At 46.6% G+C, this 24967-nt stretch overlaps 1 protein-coding gene across 9 annotated transcripts in view; it reads right to left on the bottom strand.

The window, feature by feature from the left end:
• MSANTD3 (Myb/SANT DNA binding domain containing 3) overlaps positions 1–24716 on the bottom strand; it is a 35891-nt gene extending 11175 nt beyond the window's left edge. Inside the window, exons 1-3 of one of the 9 annotated variants that reach the window (XM_084779575.1) lie at positions 15373–15635; positions 4376–4462; positions 1869–2319 (exon numbers count right to left, since the gene is read on the bottom strand). In XM_084779575.1, the coding sequence (XP_084635701.1) occupies positions 1869–2286 (418 nt within the window). In that variant the 5' untranslated portion in view covers positions 2287–2319; positions 4376–4462; positions 15373–15635. Of the gene's footprint in view, positions 1–1868; positions 2320–4375; positions 4463–15057; positions 15185–15372; positions 15636–15676; positions 16347–24451; positions 24473–24529 lie in introns of those variants that run through there. The other 8 variants (XM_084779571.1, XM_084779573.1, XM_084779569.1 and 5 more) reach the window with 8 other exon arrangements.
• Positions 24717–24967: the final 251 nt, after the last annotated feature.

The following is a 24967-nucleotide window of genomic DNA, read 5'->3' as shown; positions in this document are numbered from 1 at the left end:
GGACCCAAGGGAAGCCAGCCACCCATTCGAACAGCAACCCCACTCCTGCAATGTCGTGCTGACTGAATGCTCTGTGGCTAAGATGGAAAAGTGGCGTTAAGCTACAAGGATCAGCAAGGGAGGCGCAGCCCCACAGAAGCAGCAGGGAGGGCAAGAGAGCTGGCAGTGCCCACCTAAGCTGTATCTGCCAAGACGTAGCTTGGTGTGGGAACCCAAGAATCAAAACCCAGACCTAAGTCTCCTACATCAGGAAATGATACATAAGGGCCATGACACTGACCACAGTGGTCACCTAGCCGACTAGCCTGCACTTAACCTCCATCTACTGATTAGCAAGCAAAGTTTGTGCCATATTTAGCTTCCTGAGATGATCTGCCCATAGGGGAACAAGTGTTAATCAAAAGCATGTATTTGGCTCACATGGTAATTACCTCTCTCACTCTACACAGCATTCTTGGTTTCAGACAGTTTCTTACGACTTTTAATTAACAGGAACCAGTCCCTCAGAGCTCTGTCTACTCTGGGGACACGAGATTCAGTGTTCTGCAAGCTAAGAGGCCGATTTCCCAAGCAAATGCTTGCTGGGACCTTGGAGCATCTCTGTGCAGCCTGTAGCATCCCAACCACCCTTCCTCTGCTTCCTGGTATAGCATCTGCAAACTTAATGAACCTTCAGATAAAGGGGCCACTTCCTCTCTTAAAAAAAGCAGGAATTGTTGGAAACTTATCTATATACGTTTCTATTCTCTGCCTGCCTGGAGACATGAGGCACCTCTTGATGCCAACCTCTTGAAACTACAAGTTACCACTACATCTTTGTTTATGAACAGTCTTTTCTTTCCATAAGAATTACATGTGATATATTTTACTCTTTTCCACAGGAGTGTGCTAAAATTTAATTTTTGTCCCTAGAATTTCTCTAAACCCCTAGAATGCCAGAAATAATAAAAACTTTGGATCACAATTATTATGGTGGGTAAAAATATTGGCATGAATCCAAGTGAATGCTAAAAGGGTGTTTGCTTTATTTAGTCTCTATACTTTTAACGCATTACTTTTTAAGACTTATACTTCTTTAATTTATCTTTATGTGTGTATATCTATATGTGGCTATGCACATGAGCATGTGAGTGCCTGCGCACACCCAAAAATGGTATTCATCCCAGGGGCTGGAGTTATAAGCAGTTCAACACTGTCCAATGTAGGTGCTGGGAACTGAACTCTGGTCCTCTGCAAGAGTAGCCAGTGCTCTGAACTGCTGAGCCATCTCTCTAGCAACTGATCTCTGTACTTTGGTTTTTAAATTGGAAATAGTTTTCTCATTTAGCATGGCCTTTTGAGTGACTTAATGTAGCACCTGACACAGTAGGTCCTCAAAAATATCTTTTTAAAAGACTGAGTGAGGGCTGGAGAGATGGCTCAGAGGTTAAGTGCACTGATTGCTCTTTCAGAGGTCCTGAGTTCAATTCCCAGCAACCACATGGTGGCTCACAACCATCTATAATGAGATCTGGTGCCCTCTTCTGGCAGGCAGGCACACACGCAGGCAGAACTTTGTATATATAATAAATAAATTGTTAAAAAAAAAATAATAAAATAAAAGACTGAGTGAATAAATAGAAATCTCCATCAAATTTCCTTAATAAGCTGGAGATAGTTTGAGCTGAGCAACCGGAGTACCTCCTTAATGAGCACGAAACACAGTTAGCTCTGTATGGTTGAGCAGTAACGACAAAAACGGAACCTCGGACTTGTGTTCTGGATGCCCTACACATGATATTTCTTACAAGTTTCCTCAACATGAAGCATTTCACAATTCCAAACCAAGCTGTTCCAGCCAGTGTAGCCCCACTGCATGGGGAGCGTACCTTGGGCAGAGGCATCTGGGTGGTACTCGGGCTCCTCCTCAGGCGGGCTCTGCAGAAAGTACAGCTGCTCCGGCAGCATGCTGCTGATCTTCTCCTTGCCCAGGACGTGGGCACTCAGCAGCGGGCTGCCGCTGCGCTTCACTTTCTCCCTTCTCTCATGGGCCATAATCTTTTTGGTCCGAGCCTTGATGTTCTCCCAGCACTTCTTCAGCTGTTTGAAGTCCCGCAGTGACACGCTGGGCTGAGAGTTGTATTCGTGGGCCAACGCCTGCCAGGTGCGCTGCTTGAGGGCAATAGTTCGCGCATCGCTTTTCTTACATTCCAACACATACTTGTACTTTTCTACTAAAGCAAGCAAGATGCTCTTCTCCAGCTCTGAGAAGTATTTGGCAGGTTTAATAATTTCGTTGTTTTGCATTTTCCACTCTATTTCTCCTGGTCGTTAGCTAGCCTGCAAAAGGAAGTTTGAAGCAAGAATTACCAATTATAGCAAAAAAAAAAAAAAAAAAAAGTCACAAGTCATGGAGGCTTAATTCCTAACTCCATTCCTTTCTTTAAAAGGGGGCAAGTTTAAAAAAAAAAAAAAAAAAAGCAAGTAATTTTCTTTTCATTAATGCTGAGCCATGGGAAAATATCCAGAACTTTACCAAGCAAGGGCTTCCACAGTCCCTAAGTCGGTTTCCCAGGAGTCTATGGCACCTACATATCACTCTAATTTCCTAATTTATCTCTGCTTAATGTAAGGAGCTGCTTAGTCTCCCACATGTCAGGTACCTTTGGAAATAAAGGGCTTGCTCAACTTTTTTGGGGGGGTGGGGGACGCACAGATAAGGTATGGGAGGCCGCTGCCTAATCAAACAGATCAAGTTACGTAAAAGCACTTCCAAGATTTATGAATGATAAAGGAATTGCTCCTGGATACCTGATATTTTTACTTTAATTGCTTTTTGGATTTATTCGTGTGAATGTTTTGCGTGCGTGTATGTGCCCAGGGAGGCCAGAAGAAGGTGCTGGATCTCCTGGAACTGCAATTACAGAGAGTTGTGAGGCACCTTGTGGATGCTGGGAATCAAACCCAGGTTCTTTGCGAGACCAAGCGGTGCTCTTAAGCACTAAGCCATCTCTCCAGCCCACACCTGTTCATTTACGTTTTGTGTCCTTGACTAGGAAATGGGCCTGCCGCAACGTCAGGCACTTCTTCAAACTGAGTGGCAGAAGGCAGCCATGACTGCTTCTACCTATAACTCATTATTACTAAGGAGGCCGAGGCAAACAGGCTGCTGTGAGTTGGAGCCCATAGTGAGTTCTAGACCAGTCTAGGCTACAGTGTGAGATCATGTCTCCACAAGAAAAGTAATAAATAGTGAGAGGTGAACTCTGTGACCATCAGATTTGGGGCCATTATCAAGCATGTATAGCTAATGTGAACAACTTGTGCAATTTCAGAATTGAGTCTCTGTACTTAGGGGCAAAGGCCACTCTTCCTCCCCACAACTGAGGGAACCAAGGGCCAAAAACCTGAAGTGTCAGTGGACTGCCCAGGGCACAGCAGGCGAGTCTGGGACCTTTTTGTTCCAGAACTCTAGTGTTCTTGGTGCCATCCTTGGACTTCAGGCAGTTTCAGATTATTCAACCAGGACTCACTAAGTCATCTTGCTGCTCTCTGTGGTGCTGGGTAAGCACCTTTCACCCTTCAGTACCTCATAAACGCCTTACTACTCTGATGTGTGTGAAAGCTACGTTTCCCACGTCTTCTGCCTGACGTTTTTCATGCCTCCAGTAAGAGATGGCAAACAAGAGCCACAGGCACTGCAGGAGCAACAGCACTGTTACATCCCCTGCTGGAAAGGACCAACACGGCCCTGTATCTTCTTATGTCACTAAGCCTCTGATCTTTCAGAATAATGGGCAAGCGTCAAGCTATTGATTATTTAGTCCGTTTAGAAGTGTCCACTTCTTATCAAAAGAACTCAGAACCACCTTAAAAGGAGTCCTGCTGGTGAGAGGTGATAGATACACCAAGTTCATTAAGTTGTTTTCTCATTTTGTGTTTGAAATTTTCCATAAACATACACACACACACACACACACACACACACACACACACACACACACACGGACTGGGTTTTGGGTTTTGTTTTGTTGTTTTTTGTTTATTGTTGTTGTTGTTGTTTTCTATTTTTTTTTCCTGTTTTGATGCAGGATCTCACTTAGCTTTTTTTTTTTTTTTTTTTTTTTTTAATCACATTCTGGGGGCTGGAGAGATGGCTACGCAGTAAGAGTGCTTGCTGCTCCTCCAGAATTCAGTTCCCAACACTTAGCAGAGTTCAGTTGTGGAGCAGCTTACAACCAACTATAATTCGAGCCAACATCCTCTTCTGGCTGCTGCAGGCACCCATATAACACGTGGTACTCACACACACACACACACACACACACACACACACAGAATTTTTTTTGAATCTTTTTTTGAATCTTAAAAGTCAGACTTTAAGCTAGCTACTCACACACGATACCTGTTGAGGGTTTTCTGCAGTTGTATCAGACTGAGGCTGGACCAGAGCAGAGCAGATCAGAAAGCCTTGAAACTGGGTCTTTAAAAGAGGGCAACAGAGTCTGATCAGGGCCTGAACAAATCTCACACCTCATGCCAAGCCGGGATTACAATGAATGCTACTAGGAGGTCAGGCCCTCCCAGCAGGCCCCTCCCTTCACTGTCACACTGGGCACACGGTGTGCCAGAGCTGAAAAGACAACTAAATGTATCAAAGGCAGGTCGGCCTCAGACCTTAAGCAAAGCTAAGTAAGGGGCCATTTTTCTTTGAGGATGTGTCCTTGGCTCCCGTCAACTCCCAAGCCTGTGCTTTGATTACACTGCTTTAGTAGCCGCCTAGTGGCGCCCAATCTGAGCTCCTTCTTCCCCACTGGTCAAAATCAATTCTTCACCTTCATCAGTATGTCTATTCACTATAATCCAGTGCTCCCCAAACTAAAATTTGCCAACACAGGTCCTGTACAGCTGCTTTCGTCTATATCATCTGTCTTAAGACAAGCCTGTGTCCACTTCCTGTTTATTATACACACACACATATATATACACATATATATAATACACATATGTAGAATTGTAGCGTTTTTACTATAGGGTCAGTGGATGCAGTGGATGTTGTTTTTAAAACTTGGCAGCTCAAAGAGCCTACTCTGTCTCCCCCACACCAATGCCTCTGCCTCAGGACATATAATATGTCTACTTTCCCTGTGTGTCTCCTCAGAAGACATAACATGTCTACTTTCCCCATGTGTCCCCTGGTCTTTTAAGAAGTGCTACTCTAAGGAGTTGGATTTCTAATTTACAAATGAAAAAGGTTTCACTTCCTTTTTTTTTTTCCCTGTTAGGTGTAACCTTTCTAAATAAATATTTCTCTTGTCTTGACTATTTCTTTAAAAATATTCTAGGATATAAACTGCTGGCTCAAAAGAGGAAAGCATTCAAAATGTCCGTAATGCACGGTGCTGACTTACATGCTGGTTACTGCATAACAGTACATCTGATCACTCCCTCTGCTCTTGTTGCTAACACTCTAAGTCTACACTGGCTACGGAGGCAAAAACTTCCCTTCTTGCTTAATCATTTTGGCTCTCAGGCAAGCAAACCACACTCCTGAGGTTCAGTCTCTGTGACACTTGGTAGAACTAAAATTGGTGGTCAAGTGATTTGAGAATTCTTCCTTGCAGTACCACAGGCTGCCATTCACCCATGATGGGAAGGATGGGTAAAGGATGGCTGTCTAAATTTCCCAGAGTTCTTTCTGCCTTAAGGGTGGACAGTAGAGCCCCAGTAAGAGCAGATAAGTTTTACTGTGTTCTGATTGTGGGTTAGACTGTTCCCTAAATGCTATGGTGCAGTATACCATTTCCTCTTCCTCTACATCGCCCCTGGGGGCTTCATCTGTTACACTTCCATTTTTCTGTTAAAGAAAAATCTAAGTACCAGAAGAAATTATACAACTGCTCTCCAAAGCAAAGACCCAGAATTACCAACACCTGGGGACCATTAACACCCTATTAACTAAACTGTTATTTAATCACTAGCTAAGTACAACCAGAGTTGCTAATTTACTTTGCTTAATTTCGTAGAACACCAGGCCTCTCTGGGCCATGTGGTTACGTTCTACAGCAAGCTAAAAGGGATTATGGTATAAGCCCGAGCTTCTGTACCCCAAAGTTTCCTTGTGGATTCCCAACAGTCTTGTAAAGTAGGCTGCTTAAGTCTACAAACTAATTATTATTTCTATTTCCAAAATAAGAAAAAATGAGGTCCAGGTAATGACCATCATCACAGACATAGAAAGTGACAGAAGCAAGAGTCAAACCCAGCACAAGTCTTCAAGGCCCACATCCGCTGCTCTGCATTCCAGAGCTAGCGAGGGTCTCAACTCCCAACTGCCCAACGATAGGGCAGCTTGGGGGAGCTGTGTCTGCTCTGCCCTGTGTCTCCACCTGTGAGTTCTGCCCTCCTTGCTCCCCCTCTCACTCTTCCTTTGCTTCCATTACCTCCTCCCTCTCTCTCTTAACCTGAGGACCTACACCTGCCCTCACCAAAGCACCCTCACTCAAGTCTCATGAGAGCTATGAAGTAATTCCTCCAGCTGAGCTGATAAGAAACTGTCTGGAAGTAACTACAGAAATAATGTAGAGCTTCAAAGTGGTCCACACCCCAGGGGTAGGCTGGCATCCCACGGGAGCATCTGACTGACAGGTCTCATCAAACAACTTTCCAAGTGAGAGATCTCCCCAGCAAAGCTCATCACTGGAAATACTGATGCCCAAAAGCATAATGTGGTTTAAAACTATTCCACAGCGTCCACAAAAGATGACAGACAGCGACACAGCAAACCTTCCCTACTGCATGAGCTTTGGCTAGAGCTGGGCTGCCCCCCGGGCCCCAACTCTGCTCAGTAGCAATCCCTCCTTATGGATGCTGTCCTGCTGGTGTACAGCCCGTTCTTATCATGGCTGTAGTCCAACAACAGCCCAGTGACCCTCACAAGTGGCCCCCGGTAGACAGCAAATGCATATGTACATTTTGTATAGGTCTAAAACTACCAGCCACACGCAGATTACTGTATAAGACAAAGCTGTGTTAAAGTACACTAAAAGCTGCATTAAAGTAAAAATGGTCAATAAAACAGCAAAATCCAAATGCCATGAAAGTTCCCCTGGGGGCTTGGCAAGGATCCGAAGACAGGTCTAAATAAAACAGCACAATAATTCTAATATCGTAAAAGAACAAAGAGGAAGCGATTAGCACAATTCCCAAAACACTAACATTGATTCAACCACCAGAAGTTGATGACCAGGTACTAGTTCATGTAATAGTCACCTTAAGAGGAAAAGCCAGCTGTCTGTGACTGGAATGTGTGTCACCAAATTCCCAGTGCCAGGTCCCTAATCTCCAGTGGGCTATGCTTGGGATTAGACATTTAAAGAAGTAATTAAGATTAAATGAGACCCTAAGTATGAGCCTTTGGTCAACCGGGGATAGTGTCCTATACAGAGACATCGGAGACCTTACACACCCTCCCTGGCCCTGTGGACAAAGGGGGTGGGGCAGGTGAGTGCGCTGTGAGATGGCAACAACTGACAAGCCATGAGAAGTGACTCACACTGAAACCTTTCTACCCAACACCTTGATTTTGGATTTCTCAGGCACTGACGCTACAAGGAAAAAAAGTCTGTGTTCAGGCCAATCATATGGCAACTGAAGAAGACTGATATGACAGTTGGTGATTTTTAAGTCCACCAAAGGTGAAACTAAGTCTTAAGACTTGAGCAAAAGCTGGACGTAGTGGCGCACGCCTTTAATCCCAGCACTTGAGAGGCAGAGGCAGGAAGATCATTATGAGTTCGAGGCCAGCCCGGTCTACAAAGTGAGTCCAGGACAGCCAAGGCTACACAGAGAAACCCTGTCTTGAAAAACAAAACAAAACAAACAAAACAACCTCCCCCCCCCCCAAAAAAAAGAAGACTTGAGCAAAGTCTAGAGAAATAGCAAAGATTTTGTTTCTATTACCGTTTAGGTGTGGGAGGGATCACTCGTTTTGTTTTTCGAGACAGGGTTTCTCTGTGTAGCCCTGGCTGTCCTGGGCTCACTTTGTAGACCAGGCTGGCCTTGAACTCACAGAGATCCACCTGCCTCTGCCTCCCAAATGCTGCGATTAAAGGTGTGCGCCACTACTGCTCGGCTGGAAAAACACGCTTTGAAGATAATCCTGGTAACTCAAAAGCTGGGATGGAAACCTCAGACAGGGGTCAGGACAGTAATAAGCCAGGCTCCTACTGTGACGTGAGTGCAGCAAGGCAGGGGATGCAGAGGAGCTGTGCGCCTCCGGGCAGCCCAGTGCACACCTGCGAGATGGATTAATAACCCTGAACCTGCACGAAGCCCAACATGTGAACAGTAAGTAAGAGCAGAGCTTCCGGTGCACTGTGGCTCTCTATTTTGTGCCCCATCTCAAACTGTTTCCCAAGTACCATGAGCTTTATAATGCATACTCAAACGTATATTTACCAACTTATTTCACATACACAAAATTTCACCAGTGTAGAATGTACTCCTACAGAAGACTGAGCACTGGTCTAAAAATCTATGGGAGACACAAAGAAATGGTGGAACCCCACGTCTTAGGAAAAGCACTGACACAAGGAGATGCCTGAAAGGAACAGCCTTTGGGAACAGACGCCATAACAAAGGACCACGTGCTGGCCTGCCCTCTGTGAACAAGAGGACGCCTGAGTTAGACCTCTAACGTGGGCAGAAAGAAGCAAAGGACGCGGTTCAGACTTATTTAAAAGGGGTGTGGGGGGTAAGAAAGGATCTGCGCCCTGAGTGGGACAATGTTTGCAGGGAGAAAGAAATATATACAAAGGACTGTGTTAACGGGTGCTGTGACCAGGATGTGTCGGTGCACACAGAGGGTGAAAAGGGAAGAGAATACAGAGGCACTCAGCCACAACGGGGACTGCAAGAGCACCAGCCCGGAGCTGGCATCAGTGAGAACGATGCTCCCTAAGGTGGAGAGATTGCAGTCCCACAAAGATGTAACACAGCACACAGAGTGGTGACAAGGTGGTGTGAGAAACAGTGGCAGAGATGTGCCCAGGACTCTACCCCAGGACAGGGCTGTTCCTAGAACCTTAATGTCCGCCAGAACAAAACAGGATCACAACGTGGGAGATATAAAGGACTAACGCATTATATATGGAAGCAGAGGTGGGCTGAGGGAAGGTCGCGTGCACCTCCCATGGAGGCCTGTCAACAGGTGACAGTCTGCCTTTAAAAGGTAAAGGCTATTTCCCATTCTCTGTTACCATTCTATCTTCTGATTCAACACCTTGAAAATAATCATTCTTTGAAATAGCATAAATCCTAACATATTAAAACTTTAGCAAGAAAAAGCCCTCATCCAGCCTTTCTTCACCAATGAGAAATCGAAGGCTCGGCACAAGGAAGGGCTTCTTGGGGACCTGGTAACAGGGAGGGGGAAGTCTCTTGCTGAAAGTTCATGGTTTGTTTCCAAGCTCTCTCCCCACATCTTCCCACTAAGGTGACCTTTTCCGTGAGGGATTCGCGACCCTTCCCCCGCCGTCCCATCTGCTGTGATCATAAGTGTTCTCCAGAGCCCCTTGTGCTGAGGCCTGGTTGCCGAGCCTGACATTCGCTGGAAGAGCTGGAGGTGGATCTAGGGAGGTGACTTCAGGACACAGGGAGAAGAGAGACGAGCTCCAACCCCTTCCTCATCTTCTCTTTGCTCCCTGGCCTAATTTTCTCTGCCATGTATTCCCACCGTGCCAGACTGCCCTGTCACAGCCCCAAGCCAACAAGGCCAACGGAATGTATGAGCCCAGCTAGATGAATGGCACATGCCTTTAATGCCAGCACTCAAGATCCAGAGACAGACGGATCTTTATGAGTTCGAAGCTAGCTTCATCTGAATAGTAAGTTTCAGGTCAGCCAAGACTATATAGACCCTGTCTTAAATGAACAAGAAGTATGAGCCCAGATAACCTTTACTACCTAGTTCCCAACGTCAGGGCTAGGGACTAAACCCAGAACTTCACGCATGCCAGGCAAGTGCCTGCTACTCAGCTACACCCCAGACCCAAGCCTTTTCTTTTTATAAACCAATTAGCTCAGAGTTTAGGCACAGTGACAGAAAGCTGACTGACGTGTCACCTGAAAACTTAAGGACACTCAGACACTTATTTTGTGACATGCAGCAAGTCCTCTCTCTTCCCTGACAGTTCCTCATCTCTAAATTACAGCTAAAGCAGGTGTTCTGCAAGTCCCATCTCCAGGGCTGGCAGTCCGGATTAGCAGTTGTTTCTCTGCAGCCTAATTTCCCAGCCCACTGCCAGAGACACACGGATGGCATTTTCTGATTATTCATGAAGCTAATAGAGCTTTGAGCCAGTGAAATAAAATATTGTACAACACAATGAAATGATCCTGGTACTTCAGATAGTTCTTCTTGCTTTAAGGCCATAGACAGGCTTAACTTCATAAATTAAGCAACTCCAGGCAAAGTGGCTGAGGCCCGCGGTCAGTCTCCAGACTGTCCACCATGTGGCAGGTATGTGATAAATATTTGCCGAATACATGTCGCCATACTGCCATTTGGGTTTTGTTTATTGCTGTTCTTTTGTTTTGCTCTGTTAATTACAGCTACATGTTCTACTATCCAAAATATCTTTTTGATGAGGGATGAATCAGGAAACTACAATTTTCTGGTTTCTTGAGAATACCACAAAAGGCCTAAAGGGAATAGAAACGGCAGTTTTTCAGAGACCCATGAGAACTATGGCTGTCATTTCATGCTCACATGCTCAAACCTATCTGCCCAGAGCAGCCACTCACCAGCACCCTCTGCGCCGCCCCCCCCCCCCCAACACCTCCTTTCTTTTTAGATGGCTCCGGCATCCGCACTGACCCTGCTCCTTCGGCTGTGCTGTTCCCTTTCCCCAGTCTCTCCAAGGAGCCAGAGAACTTGGTGTTTACTTTTGCCATCTGTGTCCGAGTGTGACTGAGAATGGAACCAGCCTTGTGTTGAAAGCAAGCCCTCCCCCCATCCTCCCACTTACACAAACCCCTCTCTAAACTAGGCGAGTGTTCTTAAGAGTCCTGGCCCTTCCTTCATCTCCTCCACGGCTCCATCCTAAACCAGCCCCTGCCTTTAGATTCATTACGACAGCCTCCCCTGCAGGAAGTGCCCTTCTGGGGTGTTCCACGCCATCCTGCTTCTTGTCTCAGGCAGGGCACTGCCCTTCACTCCCACCTCTCACTTCAGAAGCTGACTCACTCTTAGATCTACTCTAGCCCAGGTCTAGCAAGCACTCAGCTCTGACCACAGTGCATCTTAACACTTTCTCCACACTGCAGTGCCTCTGCTCCGTCATGGGGGAACTACACTTTGTGTGCATCTTTCACACACAGTAGGTGCTCGGCGTTTGTTCAGACACGCTGCCATTTTTCTACCAACCTCCTCTATTAGTGTCCCATATGGGCACCTCAGAAATTACCGATTCTCCAGAGAGCTAAAGCCGTACTAATTACTCACACACCATCTACAAGTCTCATGACGGCTGGTGACCTCAACCATACCCATGGGGCTTCCCACGCCAACAAACCTCACCACGTTCTCCAACATGTGCAACTAGTTGACAAAACTCACTCTACAGTCTACTTCAATATCTACTTCCGGCTCCCCTGTCCTCACTGCTCGTACCTTCTGTTAGACCTTTAACCTCCGACTGATCTCCCAAATGCCCAATGTCCTCTATACGACCACAGGAGAGGCAGTCCTAAAACACAGCGCTCATGACACACCCCTGCATGTACCCTGTGACATCTCTCCCACCTCCTAAGTAATAAAACAAGTCCAAACTCCTCCCAGGGCACTCAGGGCTTTTCTAGATGCTGTCTGAGTAACAAGCACCTCCTCCATCTGCCCCACTTTATGTATCTTTCAACCTAATCAGACCAAACTCACCTTCCTGCTGTTACATTTGCTACCTTCCCACCGCTTGGTTTATTTCAGACTTCCTCTGCCTGGAATCTTTGCCCCAAGGACCATTCACAATTCCTATCCTGACAGAGCCAGCTCCGGGGTAATTGCTCTAAAGCCTGCCTAAACTAATGCCCACATGCTTGTTCGTATGTAACTACTGCCCTTCCAGTTTAAGTTTAAACAGTGTGACATATATTATACTGGTTAACTGTCGTGTGCTCTTTAAGCTTGGTGAAAGCTGACTCTGGGAGTGGGGGTGTGCCCCCCCCCACACATTGTCTCCTCTAAGTGGGAGCTCCTGGGGAAAGCTGGCTCCTTAACTCTGTAAGAAGCGAAAGAACAAGCAACAGTAGGCGTTGAGCACACTTTGCCCTTGAGAAGAGTTAGGAGATAAACTGTTTGCAACCAGCTTAGCTTAACTTGAAGCTAGAAGTTCACCCATGGACTGCTCATCCACGGTGAGGATGGACAGGACCCTCCAGCCTAAGACTCTCCCAGGTGGGACCTCCAGCTGACTGTCTCAATGGGGCTTCCCCAGTAGGTTTCCACTAGGTGTGATCTAGTCTCGTGGTTGCTCTCTCCATGAGTCCGGGTCCAGTCATGGCTGCTGGATGCTGGGATCACATCAAACGCACAGATCTGATGTTTTGCTACCTGGCTATGGATTTTCTCTATCCGCTACTCGCTATCCATTCTCTTATTTTTGCCATCTACTTAATAATTCACTCATCCAACACTGCAAGCATGACATTCGTAAAACATTCCGGACTCCACCGAACAAGCAGCCTACTTGTTACATACAAGTATATACTTGTTATGTACACGTTATATGTACAATGCGGCTGCATTTTTAAAGAGCATGGCACAGCTGAGACTTGGCAGCGTGAATGAGATAAAAGGCAGGAGGTCATGGAACATTCAGAATCGCTGCCCTAAGGGCTCAAACTCCTCTCACTGAAGCACACTGGCCCAGATTCTCCAGAAAACGTGCTCTGCAAGCACGCTGTCCATCTTAAATGTCAACCAGTAGCACTTCCGACATATTTTGTAATTTGCCCTTTGTGTCCATCTCCCTCTCTGGATGGGAAACTCCTAAGGAAATATATAATTTCTGAGTCATCTGCATCTCTGCATGTAGCATATGACTCAGCAAAGGACTGGCATTCAGGAGCCTTTTTTTTTTTTTTGAATGAATGAATGTCCTATAGCCAGGAAATACAGTGAAGTGCTATTTGAGTTTCCTGCCAACTACTTGGGAAAAAAAAAAACATATTCTCTCACACACACATACCATAATCACACAGGTGAGAGGCAGCAGGGAAACAGACGAGGCCAAGCTATCTCCCTGAAAGCACTTCCCCTTTCTACTATACCTATGAGCTCTTAACCTTTACCATCTCTATATATCCCCCAAATCCTCTCCTGAGTCCTAGTTTACAACAAAACTCCTTTATCCAAGAAGTCTGTCCTGCTCACTCATGGGAAAGGTGACACTGGGTAAGAAATTGGGAGAGGGCAGGGTGCCTCCCTGGTGGCTGAGAACAGGCCAGCCATGCTTGCAGCAGGCAGTGTCCTGAATGCCCAGTTCCACTCCATACTGCCCTTCCCCCCTACTGCAGCACCTGGACATTTCCCGTCTTCCTTGTTTTTTGTATTTGTTTTTGTTTTAAATTTCACTCAAGGTACAAAGCCTTTCAATTCTCCCCACTCCAAACTGAAACTCAAAAGTTTCTTCAATCCCTGTCTCACTTAAGCAAGTGAAGAGCGGTCCAACCCCCTGTCTTCACATCAGGGAGGCCCTGGCATCTGAAGCATCTTATCAACCTGGAGGGCAGTTTGGTATCTTCATACTATCCGGAAGCACTGCATCCCAAGCTGTGTGATGCTTGGCCAGGCCTATGCCGGTGCCTGCACGTTATCTGAACACTGCAGGAGTCAAGAGAGACAATTTCTGACCTTTCTTCAGGACCTCTCCTACCCCCCCACCCCCTCCCACCCCAGAATAGACCTGTCTCAAGATGCAGCTTGAGACACAGGAGAGGAAATGGACGACCCCGTCTACCTCCAGGTTTTGAAATTCTTCTTCTCCATTCCTTTTCTTCGTCTCTGGCCTCAAACTCTCATAGCTATCCTCAGTCCTAACTCAGGAACTACTTATTAACGTGCAACAATTTCCCGAGTAACTACACACTCAAGGTCTTTTCTGACATGCCAACCTCCCCCCACCCCCCCAACACATAACTCAGGCCCCATTACCCCAGCTCCAGTTTTAAATGTGTGAAAATGTGTCTTTACCCTACAGCCATTCTCCTAAGTACCCCCAAAACATTTGTACTGTTAAATGTTATCACGGCAATAAAACATGCATTCTCTATAATCAGAACAGGGAGACTAAAGTCTTGTTTCTTACTCCTACATAGAAATTCTTCCTGCAATTTACAGAGCTATCAATGCCAGGGCGATCACTTAATGATCCATGCCAACTGTTTAGGACCTACGGCCTGGGACACGAAGTGCTTAAATTTAGCTATCAGCAACCTCACATTATCTCTCACAATAATACCTGGGGGTGGGTATTACATCACACCGTACTCCCCCATTATGGAAACATCAACCCAGCAGCGTAGGGGTAAAGGAGCTTCCCCAAGGTCAGTCGGACAGGGATGTGATGTGCTGTTTCCTCCTCCTAAGATCCTCTGAAGGAGGGACCCAGCCCATTATACCTCTGGCCCGGACCGGAGGCAGAGGGTCTCAATGGAGACAAGTACGGAAAAGCGGCGAGCGCACTTCCCGGCACACAGTGGGGATGTGAGGACCGCGGGAGCTGCTGGATTTTTTTTTTTTTTAAATCCCCAGAGCCTCCCGGGACCCGAGCCCTGGGCTCCGCGTCCCCTTCCCGAGAGCTCCGGCGCGACTGCGAGGCCCGCGCGCCGGCGCTTTGTAAGCGGCAGGCCGGCCGGGCGCCCGGGGCAGGCACCGCGGCGCGCGCAGGCGGCCGTCGGCCCGCGGGGAGGAGGAGGAGGGCGCGGCGGCTCGGCCCGGGAGCCCGCCAGATCCCCTCACGCTCCCGCTCCGCCCGCCTCCCAGGCCGGCCGCGAGCCCTCCCGGCCTCAGCCTCTTACCTGCAGCGGCGGCGCGGCGGCCGCGGGTCCCGAGCTGGGGCGCGGAGGCGCGAGCGCGGCGGGGCCTGGGCTGCTCTGGCGGGGCTGGGCGGCCGGTAGGGCCGCGGGCTCCAGGCGCCGGGCGGCCGCGCGCCCCCGGCCGGCCAGGCCCCGCCGCGCGCGCCGCGGCCACAAAGCCCCGCGCCGCCGCCGCCGCCGCCGCCCCCTCGCGGGCCGCCGCCTGCCGCTCGCCGCTCGGTGGGCGCCGCGGAGGGCGGGAGCGCGGTCCCGCGCAGCCCCCACCTCCCGGAGCTGCGGTCCCGCCGCGCTGCCCACCTTGGCCCGGGAGCTGCGGAAGGGGCCCGTCTCGGCCAACAACAAAGGAATGCATTTTCCTGCACCGGGGAAGTGGCAGCCACCGGCGCGAGTTAGCGCGAGCCTCCTGACTGACGTGGGCCCTTTTCTTCGGGGACTCCACGATGCTGGGAACGGGCCCCCCACCACCACCACCACCTCCTCCTCCTGCTCTGACTTAGTCGCCAACTTTTGTGGTTTAATCCACGGGATGTGTCTCCTAAGAGGATGTGTGCGCTCTCCCTCCCCCTCCTCCTCCCCCACAGACCCCGCAGAGCCCACCGACCTCAGGTCCCGCCTCAGACCCCGTGGCGACCCAGTGCGACCCAAGGCACGCTGCGACGAATGCATGGCGGCTTAAACAACTATGGGGCAAGGGGCCCTGCTTCCGACAAGGCCTTCTTTACCCCTCCCCCCAAGGATGAAGACACTGTTTCTTTTGCCATGGATCCGTTAAGAAGATTCCAAGCCCAGCGAAGGGCAAAGAGAGAGTCGTTAAACTTTTTCTTTTTAAGCCAGATGAAACTCAAAAAAAGCATAAAAGTAACCATCCTAAAATAAGCAGTTCAGTAGCATTTATTACACTTAGACCAGCCAGCAATGACCACCTCACCTCCTGATTCTGAGCGATTCCATCAGAAAGAACCCCCAACCCCCACCCCGCATCAATTAAGTGGTCACTCCTTGGCCTAGTCCCTGAAAACCATTGATCTCTTTTTCTGTCTCTATAGATTTATCTTTTTGTATACTTCATAGAAGTGGAGTCATGTGCCTTTTGGGCGGGGGGAGGGGGGTGGGGGTGCTCCCTAAGCTGCCCAGGTAGGCCTCGAACTCAGTCTGGCTAGGTCAAAGAATCCAGACAAGGTTCATCCAGGTTGTTGCATGCATCACACGTCATTGCTTTCGATGGCGAAGTAGGATGACATTGTATGTATATTCTATAATTTATCTGTGGTGGACTTCTGGATTATTTCCACAAAAAAAATAAATAAATAAATAAAAATGCTCTAGACTAAGAATTATACTGGTGTCCCAGGAGCTTAGAAACTATCCAGAGAGCCAGTAAACAAACCAGTGGGTGGGAAGTTTGCTGCTGACAGACTTTATAATACACCATTCCAGAAGCCAAAAACTGCACATCATTTGCAGCTAAGCCTTCCATTTAATGCCATGTTAGAAGTCCTTAAAGGCGTTATTCTTAAAGGAGAATGCAATCAAAGGAAGACTATTGGGCTGTGAAATTAGAAGGTCGATTCAGATTGGAAATTCGATTGATAAATAGGAAAGTGTGGGGAAAGTAGGCGGCGTAGCAACGGAACCTGTATCTGAATTTCTGTATCTGAATTTCTTTCCTGTAGTTTAAGAGAGAGCTAACGATGCCTACCTAATAGGGCAGGAAAAGCTTCCAGCCTCGACCTCAATAAACGATCAGTGCTTTTGGTTTAAAATGCTGAAGATTGGCGTGAGCCACATGAACACAGGCTGCTAAGAACACAGTTGACCATGTGTTTCTCCTCAAATCAAGAGAGCCAGGCTTGGGCTGGAGAGATGGCTCAGAGGTTAAGAGCAGTGGCTGTTCTTCCAGAGGTCCCGAGTTCAATTCCCAGCAACCACATGGTGGCTCACAACCATTTATAATGAGATCTGGTGCCCTCATGGTGTTCAGGTATACATACAGACAAAACATTGTATACATAATAAATAAATCTTTAAAATAATTAGAAGAGAGAGAGAGGAGGGAGAGTCAGGCTAGCTTCACAACTAATATGCCAGGGTAATACCTCAGATCCCTAACATAATTTCTGCATCTTGTCTGACTCTGTTTCCTGATTTAGGATGGCAAATTACCCTTGTCATGCTTTGTTTGCTTGCTTGCTGGTTTGTTTGTTTGCTTGCTTGTTTTTCAAGACAGGGTTTTTCTGTGTAGCCTTCACTGTCCTGGATACACTTTGTAGACCAGGCTGGCCTCAAACTCACAGTGATCATCGAGGCCAGACTGGTCTACAAAGTGAGTCCAGGACAGCCAAGGCTACACAGAGAAACCCTGTCTCAAAAAAAGTGTGGGCGTTTTTGCTCTGGCCCAGGTTTACCAAGCAGTCTTGACAGAGCAGCTGGTTTCTACAAAAGCTTTCCGAAGGGAAGAGTATGAACTGAGCTTCTAAACTGAATGCTGCGGAGTCCTGAGAAATCACAACGTTCTTTGCAAATTGATGTTCCCTTCATCTCTCTGCCGGTTACTATTTTGAGTGGACTTAGTCTATGAAATCTGAGAATGGATACTAGAAACTATTTTGTTTTTGTTTTTGTGTTTTGAGACAGGCCCTCTCTGTGTTAGCCTTGGCTGCCCTAGACTCGCTTTGTAGACCAAGCTGGCCTCAAAATCACAGCAATCCACCTGCCTCTGCCTCCCAAGTGCTGGGATTAAAGGTGTGTGCCATTGCGCCTGGCTCTTTAACCTGGTTTTTCTAGCAAGTAACAGAGCAAAGTGTGCAAACTTTCCAAAGGAGGATGTTTATTTAATCTGAGGAAATGCAAACCCAGCATGAGCAGGACATACAGGCTTCTAGAAGCACTAGGGACCAGTCTCTACCTGCTTGGTTTCAGGTTACCAAGCCTTCTTCCCTTCCTTCCCTCTTTTTTTTTTTTTAATTGACAGTCTTGTTTTGGAGTCCAAGCTGGCCTTCTCCAACTCTCCGGTGTCCTGTCTCTGTCTCCTGTATACTGGGATTACAGTAGGGCACCACCACACCCAGTGTGTCTTTCCATGCCTCTTTCTGTCCTGCTTTCTTTATTTTCTCTGTGTCTTCTTTCTTTCTCTTATTACATCTTTCTCTGTATATGTGCTCCTTCCTCCTCCCTCTCCCAGCTTACTTCCTCTGCTTAACTCTCTTGCACTTAGCCATAACAGACATCACTACCACCCCCCCCCCACAGTCTGTGGTGAGCTAGAAACGTTCATATTTACCCAGACAAAAAAAAAAAAAAAAAGCAAGCAAACAGGCTGAGCCCATTGCTTCAGGCAAGGACAAGCTAACAGCCTATATATGTGTTGACTGCTTTTGGTTTAGAAATCCACTTCTGGTCTACTAGGCGATTCTGCCATAAAGGAAGGAGATCACCAGTTGAGAAACAGCCACCCAAGATAAAGGGGCTACAGGTGGGAGAACCCAACAAAGGTCAGCATGAGACGATACATACACTGAAATCCTTGTATTAAGAGGACTGTATTTTTGGAACAAAAACATTTAGATAGATTTACAAGGCACAGAGATAAGTGTAAGCTCCCGTCCCTCATCAAAGACCATTACAGAAAACCACAACTGGTTAAAATATAGAGAATAACTGATCATGGGGTACCCAGCCCCAGTGGAAACATCTACAACACAACTGCACTTAAGGCTCAGGGAGTATGGTGGATGACGGAACAGAATCCTTGCAAGTCAGAAGACCCAGAAATGTGCTGTGAGATGGCTTCCTAGAAATGACAGGGAACCTTCACTCACGGCAAACAAGACCTGAACAAGGACAACGCCAATAGACCTGCTAATACAGAAGGGAGAATCCCAGAGGTCCCCCACGCGTAGACAAGGAACTACAGAAACTAAGGGATGCTAAGACAGGGAGAGGTAGCTCTTTCCAAGGATGAGCCTCCTAATAGGTTGTCCAATATCAAGTGGTCAGCCCTGAAATCATCTGTACAAGTAACACAAAATGAACTTATCAAGTTGTGTATCTGTATTTATGCTTATGCATGCATATACATATGTGCACATAACAATACAAAGAAAAGGAAGCCATGAATTTGAGAGGGAGGGAGATAGGAATGTGGGAAAAGTTAAGAAAGGAAAGGGAATGGGGGAATACGATGTAATTATGTTTAAGCTTAAAAAATAATATAAACTTTTTTAACAAAATGTTTTGAATTAGGATGAGCATAGATATTAGTAGTATAGATGTAGATATTGGGGATACACTGATGATAGAAATAATCTAGGAGATATAGTTCAAATGCTAAAATATTAGAAAATAAGATGTTATTGGTGAGTAATGACAATAAAGATTTCTGAAACCGAAAGTTTCCTGGAAAACCTCATTGACTACAGCATCTGCTAGTATAATGCAGAATGCCCACATTTTGAAAATGTTGAGAACATTGGGTGATTTTATATGTGTACATCAATTGAAAGTTTCTACATAAATATTAGCTATTAGACCATGGAGGGTAAGCTGGTTGTTGATATGTTTTCATATGCCATATATTAGCTGCCCTGGCTGTGTTCAAAGGCAGTGGGAATGGATGAGATCATCAAGGTGGTTCTGTAGAACATTGGTTCTCAAAGGACGACTCTGGGTCAGCTATTTCACCTCCCAGTTGCTGAAAACAAAGATTAAATTCATGAATCCTGACCCAGATCCTGACCTTGGAGGGTGCCACACACACACACAAACAAACAAACAAAAAAAAATTCAGTAAACCCTCTCAGTAGATCATTTTGCATATTAAGTTTGAGAACTAGTGGGCTGGAGAGAAGGCTCAGAGGTTAAGAGCACTGGCTGCTCTTCCAAAGGTCCTGAGCTCAATTCCCAGCAACCACATGATGGCTCACAGTCATCTGTATAGGGATCTGATGTCCTCTTCTGACCTGCAGGTGTACATGCAGATGGAGCACTCATATGCATTAAATAAACAAATCTTAAAAAAAAAAAAGAAAAGAATAGTACTGGTGTACATCAACCAAAATGGACTTTTTTATGGAGCTGGACATGATGATTCTAACATTTGCTTGAAAAAAAAATCAGCTAGGCTGGAAAGATGGCTCAGAGGTTAAGAGCACCGACTGCTCTTCCAAAGGTCATGAGTTCAATTCCCAGCAACCACATGGTGGCTCACAACCATCTATAATGAGACCTGATGTCCTCTTCTGGCTTGCAGGCAGGGTATTGTATACATAATAAATAAAGAAATCTTAAAAAAAATAAAATAATGTAAACTTAATTTAAATTTTTTTTTAAAAAATCAGCAATAGTGAAAAAAACTTTTCAAAAAATTCAAGATGACATTTACCCTACCAAGTAGTAAAATACTGTATAAATTCCTAGAAATTGAATATACATAATATATACAATAAAATAAATCCCACAACAGCTTTCTGGACATGTTGGAACATTTAAACCATAAAACTGTGGTTCTCAACCTTCCTAATGCTGCCACCCTTTAATACAGTCCCCCACTTTGTGGTGACCCCCAACCATAAAATTATTTTTGTTGTCACTTTATTTATTATTATATATACATGTACACCTGCAGGCCAGAAGAGGACATCAGATCACATTATAGATGGCTGGGAGCCCACCATGTGGTTGCTGGGAATTGAACTCAGGACATACGGAAGATTAGCCAGTGCTTTTAACCTCTGAGCCATCTCTCCAGGCCTTGTTGGTACTTTATAACTGTAATTTTGTTACTGCGGTGAATCATAATGTAAATAATTGTGTTTTCCTATGCTTTTAGTAACCCCTGTTGTCCTTCAGCATCTGCAGGGGAGGTCTGGGTTCCACATCCCCTGGGTGCATCTACACACTGCTCGCCTCCAGACCAAGGGCCTGTATCTCTCTCGGGGGCATCTAGGGCACTTTCAGGGTGAGGTCTGAGGCCTGGGGCACTAGGCCAGGTTCTTGGCCTCTCCAGGGAAGGTGGAAAATGAGTTTTCCACTGGGTGTCACAGTTTATCTCTTTTTAGAATGAGATTGCAGGTCTCAGATGGCAGTGGAGCCTCGAGAGTACCACAAGACCATGTGATGATACCAACAGCTCCTTGTTTGAGCTGTTTGACCAAGCAAGACAGAGGTGGCAGATGTCTGAAATCTGCTGGCAGGCAGGTCCGACAGGGCTTCACTGGGGGGGGGGGGGGGGAGGTGGTCAGCTCCGAGCTGTCAGCCATGGCGAAGCAGGCCCCAGCAGCTAGCTGCAAAGGCAGTACTGCCATGGCTACCAGACCACAGGGCCTCCAGAGGTGGTTTCCCCTGGAATAAATGGAGTCTCAGATGGAGGAATGTGATCAAGAGAGTGATTGAGTGCAAGCCAGTGGGCCAGCCTTTATTTATAAACCTTGGGCAGAATACCTTATTTGCAGTCAATAACATGAGGCCTTATCACAAGAGGAAGAAGCCAGTACTTAATTATCCTATGTGTGAGGGGATGACTTCTAGGCACAAATAAAGGTCATTTACTGCAGGCCAGGATCTGATCAGCGAAGGGTGGGGTACTTTTAGGAATTCCCTGTGTTTGCTGATCAACTTCCTATCAGGAAAAGGTTGGGCTTATAACCTTCCCTGAGGGCTATGTGACCTTTCCTAACAAAACCTAAGGTTACCAGATCAGGTGTAGTAAGAATCTCCGTAAGAAAAGGGAGCCCGGGCTGGAGAGATGGCTCAGCCGTTAAAGGCTAGGCTCACAACCAAAAATATAAGAAAAGGGAGCCCACCTTCATAGCCGGCTATCAGGAGAAGTCAGCTTCAACCTCATCAACCAGAGTCCCACACCCTGTGAAAAGGTCATTCAACTACACACACACACACACACACACACACACACACATGTTGGCTCTGTTTCTTAACAATTAAACTTTATTATACAACCCAACTAGCTTACACAAGAAGGAAAAAAGGTTAAAGGGACAAAAGAGTGACCCTTCCGGTATCCGTTCCACGGGATGGGTCCTTAGGTGTCTCTCTGGCCCGCCACACACACACACACACACACACACACACACACACACACGGGAGTCACAGCCTACAGGCTGAGAACAACTGCAAAGGAAACAGTGAGATTGTTGTCCATTAATAAATAACATTTCTACTCTGCATCATGTAAGATGAATTCTTCTGTCTAGTTTGAAAGCCACATATAAAAGTACACAAGCAGTGAACTAAAACATAGAACATGTTTGAGTAATCAGGAATAACACTGCTTTCTTTTTATTTTTTTAAAAAGATTTATTTATTTATTATTATGTATACAGTGTTCTGCCTGCATGTACACCTGTAGGCCAGAAGAGGGCATGAGATCACATTACAGATGGTCGTGAATCACTATGTGGTTGCTGAGAATTGAACTCAGGACCTTTAGGAAGAGCAGGCGACACTCGTAAGCACTGAGCCATCTCTCCATCCCCCAGCAGCACTGCTTTCTAATGTAAGATGGACAGTGCAGGGCTGGTAGGGTAGCACCATAGCAGAGCACTTACCTAATATGTGTGAAGCTGTAAGTTCAACTCGAAGCATTGCTCCCACACACGCACAAAGAAAGATGCATACAGTAAAAGCCACATGGGACAAGATTGGAGTTTCGATTATGTAAAAATTGAGTTCACACAAATAGCACCAATACTTTTGTAAGACCCCCTCCCCTGTGCACCCGGCATAGCAAGCATAGCAGCAGTAACGTTATCTTGCAAGGCAAGACTAGAATAATGGGTTCCCGAGATAAGATGAGGCCTGGAGCTCAGAGGAGAAAGATAAAAGCGTGCTTGTCCTTGTCAAACAAAATATTTATGGTTGGCCATCTGGCCCAGGGAGTGGGCAAACTCCCCTGTTCCCATCCGATGGCCGGGCCATAACCTCGCTCCATGTCAAACAAGATATTTATGGATGGCCACCTGGCCCAGAGAACGGGTAAACTCCCCTGCTCCCAGAGCCCACCTAATGACCGGACTATAACCTCGCCTCATTTAAATTTACCAATCAGAGCCCTGTAACTATGCTTTTCGCTTCTGTAATCGAGCTTCCCGCCAAACTCCCTATAAAGGACCCCCTAAAGACTCGCCCGGCGCGCCAGCCTCTTGGGAGACTGAAACGCCCGGGTACCCGTCCCCTTAATAATAAAGCCTCTTGCTTGTTGCAGCCGAAGCCTTGGTCTCGTTGGTTCTTGGTGGGGGTCTCCGCGTTAAGACCGCCGTGTTGGGGGTCTTACACTTTCATTTTTAATAAAAGGATTCTGTGAAGAAAAGGCTGCTTCTGGGACTAGTGTAGAAAACACAGAGTAATTTATAGCACAAGAAAGTAAGCAATAACTAAAACATACAAACTCAACAACAAAATATAACAAAAAGACAATCGAAACAAAGCAATGAGGTTCTGTTTAAGACATCAGATTCATCAAAAGAGGAAACCCATTGGGAAAATGGGTTATCTTACATTTTGTACATTTTGGAGGAAGTCTAAATTGGTCAGGCCCTTCTGTGGGAACTGCATCTGTGGGAATTTAAAAATGTACAGTTGTGTTTATCTACGGAAATATTACTTGGACAATGTTAGAAGGGAACACGAGAAGCTAGGAAGATGGCCCAGTGAGGAGGAGTGCGTGCAAGCTTAAGGACTTGCCTTCTCATCTCTAGTGCCATGGTTAAAAGCTGGGCATGGCTGCGCTTGCTTGTAACACCAGGATTTGGGGTGCAGGTGGATCACAGACAGCTAGATAGCTCATCAGCCTAGTCAGCATGCTTCCTCTTCAGAGAGGGACCCTGTCTCAAGGCAATAAGGCAGAGCAAGGCTCCCCATACCCAGCTGTTGCCTGTGTGTGCATGCACAGAGGGACACTCAAGTACATACAACACACACACACACACACACACACACACATACACACACACGACGTGTAATAAAAAATTAAATCCTCATCTCATAGTCAGACTCTCCTACAGAGTGCGTAGACTCAGACTCATCAACAGTCCCAGCTGTACCCTCCACTCTGTGACTTTTGATGCATACCCACTAGAGGACAGCGGCATCGCGTCTGCTGCCTCGCTGACAGCAACTGTAAGAGGTATAAACCAACTTTCCAGACTGTAAAACGTGAGTGAGGAAGTGTACCTTAGAATAATAAAGATCATCTGTAGTAGCTGAAGGAATCAGGAGCAGACACCACTGCTGCGTGTTCTAATTCACGTTGCTTTAGAAAAAAAAGAAAGAAAGAAAAGGGGAAAAAAAAGAATTAAAAGATAGCGTGTTGTAAAAACGAATATGCAGTATGAGATTGTTCAGGGGAGAGATGCAAACAAACCTTGGGAATTCTACATCGGCCACGGAAGCCACGGCCACGCATAGACTTACAGCTTTCCTTTACTGTGCCGTGTTATACCTTACACAGTTGCCTGATAGTTTTCCCAAGCTCCGTGCTGAGAGACGATGTGATCAGGTTCTGGAGCGAGAACTGTAGGCAGACCGTCCCCTGCGTTTCCTTTCCTGAATGAAAAACAGCTTGGCAAGCAGATGATGTTTGTCCTTTCCTGTCTAGAGAAGCTGTATCCATCTTCTGGTCAAAAAATGACAAGAGCTATCTGCTGTGGATGGTCAACCGACAGACAGAAGGAGTCTGGCTCCTGGTGACGTCACAGAGCCCCACGGCTGCAGCGCGCTGCCGGGAGCCTCACTGCCCACTGTGTGCTGCTGCCTGTCTCTGGATAAAATGTCAACAGTTCAAGTACCACGCCACACTGCCACACTGCGCAACAACTGCTATTACCGTCCATCAAAACGTTTTCGTCATTCTAAGTTCTGCTCCCATTAAACACCAACG

This window comes from Acomys minous (genome assembly GCF_964271855.1).
Source record: "Acomys minous genome assembly, chromosome: 1".
NCBI lineage: Eukaryota > Metazoa > Chordata > Mammalia > Rodentia > Muridae > Acomys > Acomys minous.
The sequence above is the reverse complement of the archived record's forward strand: the minus strand, read 5'-3'. Positions and strand labels throughout refer to the sequence as shown.